The sequence below is a fragment of the Trifolium pratense genome, linkage group LG4, assembly GCF_020283565.1.
Source record: "Trifolium pratense cultivar HEN17-A07 linkage group LG4, ARS_RC_1.1, whole genome shotgun sequence".
NCBI lineage: Eukaryota > Viridiplantae > Streptophyta > Magnoliopsida > Fabales > Fabaceae > Trifolium > Trifolium pratense.
In genome coordinates this window covers 34,048,469-34,060,812 of record NC_060062.1, presented here as the reverse complement: position 1 = coordinate 34,060,812, position 12,344 = coordinate 34,048,469, and the positions used below count along the sequence as shown (strand labels likewise).

Sequence of the window (12,344 nt, the reverse complement as noted above, 5' to 3'; positions counted from 1 at the left end):
GTAGATTAGTTGTTATAAATCCACCCTTTAAATTGAATAAATGACAGATTCAGAGCTTGAACATTAATCTATATATACATAATGCGGTGTCACTATCAACTAAGCTATGCTCACATAGTTATCATTTATCATTAGAAAATATAATTAAAATGAAATATATAAGTAAAACACTGCAAATTTGTGATTTTTGTTTTGTTTGTCAAATATCCAAATAGCTATAATTTCACATTTTGAATTGAATAAGTGAAGTATCCGAAATTCAATGACCAATCTTTATATATACTTCGTCCGATCTTAATTATAAGATTACTTTTACTTTTTAAATACATTAAAAAATTAATGTATTTAAACTATATTATAATTTAGATACATTAACATTTCAATCGACTTAAAAAATAAAAATGATCTTATAATTAAAACTAAATAAAATATAATACGATTTCTCAATCAACCGAACTAATTCTCAGAATTGGTGATATTTATTTGGAGAAGAAGAATTATTAGTTTTTCAATAAAGAGGTAATTGACTAAAGAACTAAAGAGAGAGTGAGAGAGAAACATGGAAGGGAAAGAAGTAATGGGATGTTAATGGGGACATTAAATAGAAGGAAACAGTAGACTTTCCTTCCTTCCTTCCTTCCTTCTTTCTTTTTCCTTTCTGTCCCCACTCTACAATACAACTACACCCTCCATCCATCACCTTCGTATTTTTATTTATTTAACACTTTCTTTCTTATACGCTCCCTCTCTCTCTCTCTCTCTCTCTCTCTCTCTCAGATCCATTGCTTCTTCTACTTCATCCAAACACCTCCTTTTTTCAGGTAACTAAACTCTTTCATTTATCTCAAATTCACTTCAATTTTTTCTATAATTTCCACAAATTATTTTCTCTTCCGATTATTTATTTATTTTTACAAAATTCGGTTGTTTTTGTACTTGTCTGATGACATATATGTTTCATTAATAATTAATTTTGTTTTATTTTATGAAATGAAATGAAATCCCTTTCCCTTGGCATAGTGTTCTTATCTTTATCAATTGTCCTAAGAAAACACAAGTTTTGTATTTTTCGACAAATTCAATCAATAAATTATAAATATTACAACAATTTTGTTTGTCAACTACATAGTCATAAACAGTTACAATTTTTGTTTTTTTCATCACGTAAATTATTTTAATTTCAATTTTAAAATTTGGAAATAAAATAAAATTTGTTTAACTAACCAACCAGTCAACAACCACGTTTTGCAGCGGTGATTACGCGCTACGACGCGTGCATATAGCTGTATCTAGTTGTTTCTGAAAATAATAATAATAATAATAATAATAATAATAATAATACAAAATTAAAAATGGTAAAAAATTACTTTGTGAATTTAATTTATTTTTTATTTTTAAAACTCTCCGCGCGAAACTCATGCATTTCTTGTCGTTTCTTTTGTTCCAATTTCGCTGGTTTTTGTTTCTGGGCCTGAGTCGGTGGAATACAGGCCCATTTAAGTGGGGTCCACATTAATATCATATTTATTTTTTAATTGTATGTAGGTTTTTAAATGCATCTTAAAGTTGATTAATCATTTTGTATATGTTTCCTGATTTGGGTTTATAATATAATAATATCAGGGTTAGTAGTTGCTCTGGAAAATGGCTGCATCTGGGGTAAGTGTTATGGAACTTGCATGTGTTGATTATGATATTGAATTGATTTGCATATGATAATGGTTGATTATTTTGTTATAATTAGGTTAATTCTAGCAAGCAAATGAAGAGGTTGGAATCAAGGAAGTCACATTCTTGGTGGTGGGATAGTCATATTAGTCCTAAGAATTCTAAATGGCTTTTTGAAAATCTTGAAGGTAAACCTACCAATAACAAATGATATGCTCTTGTGTTAATTTTAAGTAATTGACAAACCAAGTGAGTGAACTCAAGTGGTTAACGAGCTCAAGTTAATGAAAAATCGTTCCGGAGGATCCTAATTTAAATCTTGGCTAGAACAATCATTTGCCAAACTTTACTTACCTCACAGCTGAATTCCAGAGCCCCTTCCCTTGAGAACCGAAGGGGTTAAGACCCTAAATATCGAACTATAAAAAATGACTATCAACTAGGTAGGATATCAAATATAATGCCCAGAGCCCCGCAAAGTTCTCCTTTTGATAGTTATATGCTGCTACCTTCATAACTTTTGTTAGGTTCTAGTGTTTCATGAATTCCGAGGAAAAACTAGAAATTAAATATGGTGATTTTTTTTCAGAAAAGATTAATATTTGGAAGGATAGGGGGAATTCGTGATTTAAATGATAATTCTTCAATCAGTATGTTTCTAACTGGTAACAACCGTCTCATAATTCTGGTTTAAATGATTATTTTCTCGTTTTAGATAAGCCTATTTATTGATTGTTTTATTCGTAAGTAGAATGTTAATCATGTAAACCATACCATTATGACAAAATTATGTTTAACATCAGAGATGGACCGGAATATAAAACGAATGTTGAAGCTGATCGAAGAGGATGCAGATTCATTCGCCAGAAAAGCTGAAATGTATTACAAGAAGCGGCCAGAATTGGTTGCTTTGGTTGAGGAGTTCTACCGTGGTTACCGATCATTGGCCGAACGTTATGATCATGTGACTGGAGAATTGCGGAAGAATGTACAATCTGATATCCAATCTCAAGGCTCAGGTTTTTCAGACACGGGCTCTGAACCGTCCTCGAATTTGCCCTCTCTAAATGTGGCCCAACGTAAATCTACTAACCGAGCTGCTGGGTTTGATTTCTTTCTTGGATCTGGTGGAAATGTGTCTGATATAAACCAAAAAGACGGAGATGAGACCTCGACCATGACAGATTCTGATGAGGAATCTGATGATTCATCGGTCAATAATTATTCAGCTTTCTCGCGGAATGGTAGTGATCCAGGGATGAACAGAAGAATAACTGAGTTGGAAAATGAACTCCGTGAGGTAAAAGAAAAGCTATGGACACAAGAAGGAGAACATTCCGAGGTTTCATCCAGCGGAACAAGAATTGAGAATGCCGATGATGTCTATGTCAAAATTAATGCATATGAACAAGAACTGATGACTGCTAACGTAAAGTTAAGACTTTCAGAAGAAGAAATCACTAAACTAAAGACTGAACTCAAAAACTTCAGATACTTGGATTCAGAAAATATCAATGCCGGTGTTGAATTATCATCAACTAAAGATGAAGCCGTGGAACTCAAGGAAGTTGAGGTTGAAGAAAACATTGATGGTGCATATAAGGAATTGTTTGAGCCAAGTAGTGAAACTGCGTCACTCACGGAGGAGCTTCGAATCACCAAAGAAAATCTCAAGGCTTCCGAAACGCAAGTTGCTTCACTGAAAATCGAGGTAAATAAATCCTCGGAAAGAATTCAGCAGCTGCAGGATCAACTTGACTCAGCTCGAAAGGACATTTCTACTTGGAAAACCAAATTCAACAGCGAGAAAAGAGAGAGCACCAAACTCCAAGAAAGACTTGCTAGGTTAAAGACTAGTTTATCGGACAGGGATCATGAAATCAGGGACTTGAAAACAGCTGTATCGGATGCTGAGCAGAAAATCTTCCCTGAGAAAGCTAATTTGAAGTCTGAAATGTCGAAGTTGTTGGAGGAACAGACACATTTAAAAGAGCTGATCAGAGAATGGGAATGTCGTGGTCGATCTTTTGAAGAGGAGATCAGAAATATTCAATCTGAAAAGATAGAGATTGAGGCAGAATTGAAAAATAGAATCGAGTTGCTAAAAGCAGAAATTGAGCAGAGAGAGAACAACATAAAAGAACTCAATGTAAGCTTTGACACCTTGAAATTAGAGAGAGATAATCTCAATGTAGAAATAGGTTCACTCAAGGTAGATGTAAACTCGAGAGACAGTAGGGTTGAAAGTCTCGACCGCCATTTGAACGAATTACATATGGAACATGTCCAACTGATTACTGGAATGGAAGAAGCACATAGACAAATAGAAGAGATGAAAACAACAGCTAAGGAACTCGAGGAACAGGTCGAGAGGCAAAAAATGGAGATCTCAGAAGCAGCGGAAGAAAAGCGTGAGGCAATTCGGCAACTATGTTTCTCACTTGAACACTATAGAAATAACTATCATATGCTTAAGCAGCATTTTATAGGGCATAAGAGGGCTCCAATTTTGGCTGCATAATTAGCATAAATCTGAAATGTGAGTTTGTATATTGTTGCCATGTTTAGTTCTTTGTATTGATATGTCTTTCATCTATATGAGTCAAAAGGTCATGAATTCTGAGAAGTAATAACTGTTAACCATGTTTTCATGGTTTAATTTGTATCTTATGGTCTTTATGGATACATAAGATTCAGATTTCTTATAATGGTATGCTACTTAGCTGAATTGATCAAAGTTAGAAGCTGGTTATGGATATAAGGCAAGCTTGAAAAGACATCAATATCCCTTGTATTATGTTCTGATCTCTTTAGAAATCAAGGACTTTCTGTTCAAGTAAGGTCGTATCCCTTGCATTATGTTTACTTTATTGTAAAGTGGGGTACTCCACTGCCCCTTGTCTCGCATCTTTTAAATTTTTTGCTTTTTCTGAGAAAAAAAAAAAAAAAAAAACACTTAGGTTGATGTGAATGGTTGCACAAAATTTTTCATGTTCAGTTTGCATTTTGGCTTTTTCTTATAATGGAAAAATAATCCTCTTGTGTGTGAATGTTGTTTCAATGATGTTTTGGATTTGTTTATAGTCTCATAATATAATAATTCTGTTGATGTATATTTCTACTAGTACAATGTGGAAAAAAATAAAGCCTCCATCTTTTTTTAGGAGAGGCTTTACATACATACTAGTACTACTCCCAACGTCCTAATTTATAAGCAAAAAAAATCACTATTTTATGTTCTAAATTATAAGGAAAAAAAATAAACTTTTATTATTTTCAAGTAATTTTGGTATTTTAAGGGTACAATTTGTCAATTATACTTTTGGTTCGAAATTAATTTTATCTTTTTCAATAAAACTAATTAATGTTATATATTTATAAAACTAAAAAGTATGTTACGAGAGAAAGATAACATATTAATTTTGTCTATGCACCATGTGGAAAATCTTGCAATAATTAGAGAAATATGTTTATTTAGGAAATAAATAATATCCCTTCTATTAGTGTACAAATTATTATGATTAGATGAGATCTCCTTTATTCAGTTCCTTCCTTAATTAGCATAGAAACTGTGTATATATTCTATGTACCTCTCAATGTTAATATATCTCAGAAATTATTCATTCAGCCCTAATTTCTTACATGGTACCAGAGCATCCGTTCTGGGTGCCTCTGTCCGCTGCATGCTGAAACCCTAAAAACGCCAGCCTTCATTGCTGTTGCGAATTTCTGTGCATTTTTTAGCACATAGTTTCTTAAACTGCTACTGCAGTTTCTATTGGTGGAATTGGATTTCAAACCATCAATTTTTCCCTTCTTTTATTCTACAATGTCTGGATCTGGAACCCCTGAGGAGAAGACCAAATCTGAGACAGGAGATGTCCCTTCTCAAAATCCTGGAGAATTGCAGAATATTCATTCTGCTTATAGGCTGAATGAGAAAAATTATCTCAAATGGTCTCAACTCATTAAAACAATCTTGAAAGGAAAGGGAAAAGTGAAGCATATAATGGATGCTGCACCAAAGGAGAATGATCCCAACTTTACCAAATGGGATGAGGAAGATTCAAGGATCATGGCATGGCTGTGGAACTCCATGGATCCGGACATCAGTGACACGTGCATGTTTCTAAGTACAACAAAGGAGATTTGGGATGCTATGGAGGAAAGTTATTCCAAAGCCAAAGATGCTGCTCAAGTGTATGAAGTAAAGGTGAAAACTTTGGCAGCAAAGCAAGGAAACAAAACTGTCACTGATTATGCCAATCAGCTAAAGGCACTATGGATGGAACTTGATCATTATAGGGTCATAAAGACTCGGTGCTCTGCAGATTCAGCAATTCTGAAGAAGTTCATTGAGCAAGACAGGGTGTATGACTTTCTGGTTGGTTTGAACTCTGAATTTGACCAAGTTAGAATTCAAATATTGGGAAAACAGGAAGTTCCAAGCTTTAATGAAGTGATAGCCATTGTGAGAAGCGAAGAAAGCAGAAGGAGTCTGATGTTAGACACTTCAATAATTGAGAATTCAGCTATGATGGCTGATCTTAACAAAGGAGAGGATACAACAATGAGTGTTGACCGAAGAAAGGGAGAATCAACAAATATTGAGAGGAAAGGTGATGATACTCGGTGTACCTATTGTCACAAGCCTCGTCATATTAGGGAAAATTGCTGGAAGTTGCATGGAAAACCACAAAATAGAGATAAAGCATGGGGACACAAAGGGAGCTTCCAAAGAAAAGGAGGATATACCCACATGGCTGCTGAAGGGAATAAATCTGCTGAAACTGTGTACTTTAACCAGGAGGAAATTGAGAAAATGAAGAATTTTTTGAGTAAACTAGAGAAACCATCAGGTTCCAGCTCCTTGGCATATTCAGGTAAACTTTTATCTCTTAATTATGATAAGCTTCCAATTTCTTTTGGATTAAATGTCTCAGATGCATCCTTTAACCACTGTTGGATATTAGACTCCGGAGCCACTGACCACATGACACCTTTACCTCGCCATTTTTGTACCTATTCTCCGTGTCCAAGCAACAAGAAAATTGCCACTGCTGACGGCACTCTTATAACTGTTGCTGGCCAAGGGGATGTACAAATTAATCATTCAATGACCCTAAAAAATGTTCTCCATATTCCAAAATTAGCTATTAGGAAAAACAAGGAAAAAATTCTCCTTTATCATTGTCGTTTAGGACATCCTTCCTTCCAAATAATAAAAATGTTATTTCCTTCTTTTTTCTCTAAGTTAGATGTTGAGAGTCTTCATTGTGAGGTGTGTGAGCTTGCTAAACACAAGCGTGTATCATTTCCAATGAGCAATAAAATAAGTACTTTTCCTTTTTATCTTGTTCATACTGATGTGTGGGGTCCCTCTAATGTTCCAAATGTGTCTGGTGCTAAGTGGTTTGTAACTTTCATAGATGATTGCACCCGTGTCACATGGGTGTTTTTGCTTAAACATAAATCTGAGGTCAGCTCCATTTTTTTAAATTTTCACTCCATGATAAAAAATCAATTTGGCGCTAACATCAAGAGACTTAGATCAGATAATGCCAAAGACTATTTCAATAATGTACTTAATTCTTTTTGTCAAAAAGAGGGCATTATCCACGAGTCTTCTTGTGTTAAAACACCACAACAAAATGAAGTGGCGGAAAGGAAAAATGGGCACCTTCTCAATCAGACCCGAGCCCTTTTATTTCAAAATAATGTCCCAAAGTCCTTTTGGGGAGAAGCTGTCCTCACTGCAACTCACCTGATTAATAGGCTACCCACTAGAGTTCTAGAATCAAAGAGTCTTATGGATGCCTTATCCTCCTTCTACCCGTGTCTGTCTACAACAAATAATCTCAAACCAAGAATATTTGGGTGTGTTTCATATGTTCATATTCATAGTACAGATAGGGGAAAACTTGACCCTAGAGCCTTAAAGTGTGTCTTTGTAGGGTACTCTTCTATACAAAAAGGATATAAGTGTTATCACCCTCCATCCAAAAAATTCTTCGTGTCTAGGGATGTTACCTTCAATGAACATGAGAGCTATTTTAGTAAACCTCATCTTCAGGGGGAGAACTTGAGGGAAGATGAGGAAAACCTTTTTTCAGATTTAACATTCGAACCTGCTAGCCAATTTGAGCAGGCTACTCAACCCGAGCGTGTGGACTCTGAAAGTGAAACCAACCATTCCAAACAATCCAGACCTGAAATTGAGGATGTCAGATATGAAAAAAATCTGGTTTATTCTAGAAAACTTAAGGCTGTTCCAGACACTACGCAGGTTCAAGAGTCCACCCATAATCAAGATCCTAATGAGGTAACGATTTCTAATACCCCTTCAGCTTCTGATTTACCAAATGAGTTAACAATTTCTAAGTACCCTTCAGTTTTTGACTTACCAAATGAACCTGCAACAACTAAAAACGATGACCTTCCAATTGCCATTAGAAAAAAACCCAGAGAATGTACTAAGCACCCTCTTTACCCTCTCTCAAATTACCTATCCTTTAAAAATTGCTCACCTGCCCATAGAGCCTTCCTTACAAATTTAAACACCACTTCAACACCTACTACCCTATCTGAGGCTTTATCTGATAGAAAATGGAAGCTTGCCATGGATTTAGAGATGGAAGCTTTAGCGAAGAATAATACTTGGGAGTTGGTGACTTTACCAACAGGGAAGAAACCAGTTGGGTGTAAGTGGGTATATACAATCAAATACAAGGCTGATGGTTCGATTGAGAGATATAAAGCAAGGTTGGTAGCCAAGGGTTTCACACAAACTTATGGAGTTGATTACTTGGAAACCTTTGCTCCTGTTGCAAAAATGAACACAGTAAGAGTGATATTATCCCTTGCTGCTAATTATGGCTGGGATTTGCAGCAATTTGATGTAAAAAATGCCTTTTTACATGGGGAACTTGAAGAAGAAATTTATATGGAGTTGCCTCCAGGATATGGTGGAAAAGGTGCTGCCAACACAGTGTGTAAATTGAAAAAGGCCTTGTATGGGCTGAAACAGTCCCCACGAGCATGGTTTGGCAGATTTACGAAAGTTATGACAAGTCTGGGATATAAACAAAGTCAAGGAGATCATACATTGTTTATCAAACACTCAGAGTCAGGGGGAGTAACTGTGTTATTGGTATATGTGGATGACATCATACTAACTGGAAATGATGTTGAGGAGCAGAAAATGTTGGGTCAATGCTTGGCCAATGAATTTGAAATCAAGACTTTGGGGAGGCTGAAATATTTTTTGGGAATTGAGGTAGCTCACTCAAAGAAATGGATCTTTATATCTCAACAGAAGTATATAACAGATCTACTTAAAGAAACTGGGAAATCAGCTTGCAAACCTGCAAGCACTCCATTGGATTCGAACCTAAAACTTGGGATTGCAGAAGAAGCTGTTGCAGTAGACAAGGAGATGTATCAAAGACTTGTGGACAGACTTATATACTTATCTCACACTAGGCCAGATATTGCCTATGCAGTGAGTTTAGTCAGCCAATTTATGCACAACCTAAAGGAAAATCATTTACAAGCTGCACGTAGAGTTGTACAGTATCTTAAAGGAACCCTAGGGAGAGGAATTATATTCAAACGAAATGGGAATGTTAGTCTTGAAGCCTATACAGATGCTGACTATGCAGGGTCAATTGTGGATAGAAGGTCAACCACAGGGTATTGTACCTTCCTTGGAGGAAACCTTGTGACTTGGAAGAGTAAGAAACAAAGTGTGGTAGCAAGGTCTAGTGCTGAAGCAGAATTTCGAGCCATGGCACAAGGTATATGTGAACTCCTTTGGCTGAAAATCATCCTTGAGGACTTGAAGATAAAGTGGGAGGAACCAATGAAGCTTTATTGTGATAATAAATCTGCAATTAGCATAGCACATAATCCAGTGCAGCATGATAGAACCAAACATATTGAAGTAGATAGACACTTCATCAAAGAAAAGCTTGACAGTGGCTTAATATGCACACCATTTGTGTCTTCTCAAAATCAACTTGCAGATGTTCTAACTAAGGGACTAAACAGCCACAATTTTGAAAGGATTATATCCAAGCTGGGAATGGATAACACCTATTCACCAGCTTGAGGGGGAGTGTGGAAAATCTTGCAATAATTAGAGAAATATGTTTATTTAGGAAATAAATAATATCCCTTCTATTAGTGTACAAATTATTATGATTAGATGAGATCTCCTTTATTCAGTTCCTTCCTTAATTAGCATAGAAACTGTGTATATATTCTATGTACCTCTCAATGTTAATATATCTCAGAAATTATTCATTCAGCCCTAATTTCTTACACACCATTTCATTTTCTTGTTTCTTTCTTTGTTTTCAGTTTCTTTCAATCGATGATTATTATTATGGACACAGGGGATCAATGTTCCTGTCGAATTTCCAATATTAGCACCATTAGGAAACGCTGGCAGTACAACTCCCTGTCGCATAAACGATGATTCTCGCCTTCGTCTCACTCCCCTTTGCAACCTTGCATTAGACAAGTACAATGCTGAGAATCACGATGATCCACCGTAATTTTGCGGAAGTTACAAAGTATAACTTTTGAAAAATCACAGTGAGTCACTATGATTCTGACATACCCACCGTTAACGAGAACTGAGAATGCCTAGTTTATCAGACATTGAAGAGGAGATCAGAAACATTCGATCCGAAAAGATAGAGATTGAGGCGGAATTGAAAAATGCAATCGAGTTGCTACAAGCAGGAATCAAGCAGAGAGAGAACAACATAAAAGAAATCAATGTAAGCCTTGACACCTTAAAATTAGAGAGATAATCTAAACGTAAAATAGGCTCATTCAAGGAAGGTGTGAGCTCGAGAGACGGTAGGATTGAAAGTCTCGACCTCCATTTGAACGAATTACATATGGAACATGTCCAACTGATTTTTGGAATTAAAGAAGCACATAGACAAATAGATGAGATGAAAACAACAACTAAGAAACTCGAGGAACAGGCCGAGAGGCAAAAAACGGCGATCTTAGAAGTAGCGGAAGAAAAGTGCGAGGCAATTCGGTAACTATGTTTCTCACTTTAGCACTATAGTAATAACTATCATATAATTAAGCAGCATTTTATAAGACATAAGAGGGCTCCAATTTTGGCTGCATAATTAGTATAAATCTGAAATGTGAGTTTGTATATTTTTTGCTATGTTTAGTTCTTTGTATTTGATGTCTTTCTTATCATATGCTTTGATGTTTTCATGTATATGACTATATGAGTCAAAGGTCATGAATTCTGCCATGTTTTCATGGTGTAATTTGCATCTTATGGTCTTTATGGATACATAAGATTCAGATTTCTTATGATGCTATGCTACTTAGCTAAATTGATAAAAGTTATTGAAGCTGGTGATGGATATAAGGCAAGCTTGAAAAGACATCAATATCCCTTATATTTCTAGTACAATGTGGAAAAAAAGGGGAAATAGTCATTTTAGTCCCTGAATGTACAACTCGCTGTCATTCTGGTCCCTGATTGAAGAAAAAATACAAAATAGTCCCCGACTCTACAATCCATTAGTCACTTTAGTCCCTGACGTTTAAAATGACCGTTAACCTTACAAAAAAAGGCTGATGTGACATTTTCTTGGGGACACATGACACGTTGACTAGGCATTAGTTGGACATGTGACCTAATGATATGGCGAGGGACCAAAACGACAATACGAGGGACCAAAACGACAATATGCCCAATTGTTTATGCACTTTCATCTTCTCCTAAATCACAACCATCAATCGATTGCTATTTACCATAACTTCTGGAAAAATTGGAACAACCAAATTGTATTAAAAATATTTTCATTTGAGGTTTTAGCGATTTTGTTTGAAAATTTGGTTAAAATTTTACAAATTTTTTATTGATGATATTTTAAAAAATTTGGGTTTAAAATTCTGGATTTTATTGATGATTGTATGAACAAGGAGTGAGAGGAAGAAGATGAAGAAATGAAAAGAAAAAAAAAAAAATTAATTGTCATTTTGGTCCCTCGTATTGTCATTTTCGTCCCTCGCCATATCATCATACCACTTGTCCAACTAATGTCTAGTCAACATGCCACGTGTCCCCAAAAATGCCACATCAGCTTTTTTGTAAAGTTAACGGTCATTTTTAACGTCAGGGACTAAAGTGACTAACAGATTGTAGAGTCGGGGACTATTTTGTATTTTTTCTTTAGTCGGGGACCAGAATGGCGAGTTGCACATTCAAGGACTAAAATGACTGTTTCCCCAGAAAAAAGTAAAGCTTCCATCTTTTTGTGAACACTCTTATAATTATCATTCGAAAGACTATCTCTACCGGAGGGTCAACACAAAAACAATTAAAAAATATTAAATTTGTCTATGCACTAATTGAAGGTGAGAAAAATAAAGGGGATACGGTTTGTAAGAAAGATTAGTATAAAAAATATAGAAAAAAAAAATATTAATAATAGATTTATACTGGTTCATCCGTCAATTAGGGTTCCGTTATAACTAAAAATTTATTCACTATAATTACTAAGATTACAATTGTCCAACACCTACACCAAAACTTCCATTGCTCAGGATACTCTCACCACAATAATTTTTTTTGAATAATTAAAATTTTGTGTAATAATTTTACTTTTTTTTCTTTCCTTGACAATCAA

The 12,344-nt window shown here is 35.3% G+C and overlaps 1 protein-coding gene across 1 annotated transcript; it reads left to right on the top strand.

Moving 5' to 3' along the window:
- The first annotated feature begins 458 nt into the window (after positions 1-458).
- LOC123923299 (protein NETWORKED 4A-like) lies at positions 459-4,451 on the top strand. The gene is made up of 4 exons (XM_045975986.1): positions 459-821; positions 1,624-1,659; positions 1,745-1,856; positions 2,472-4,451. The coding sequence occupies exons 2-4, from the start codon at positions 1,645-1,647 to the stop codon at positions 4,187-4,189; spliced, it is 1,845 nt and encodes a 614-aa protein (XP_045831942.1). The 5' UTR covers positions 459-821; positions 1,624-1,644; the 3' UTR covers positions 4,190-4,451.
- Positions 4,452-12,344: the final 7,893 nt, after the last annotated feature.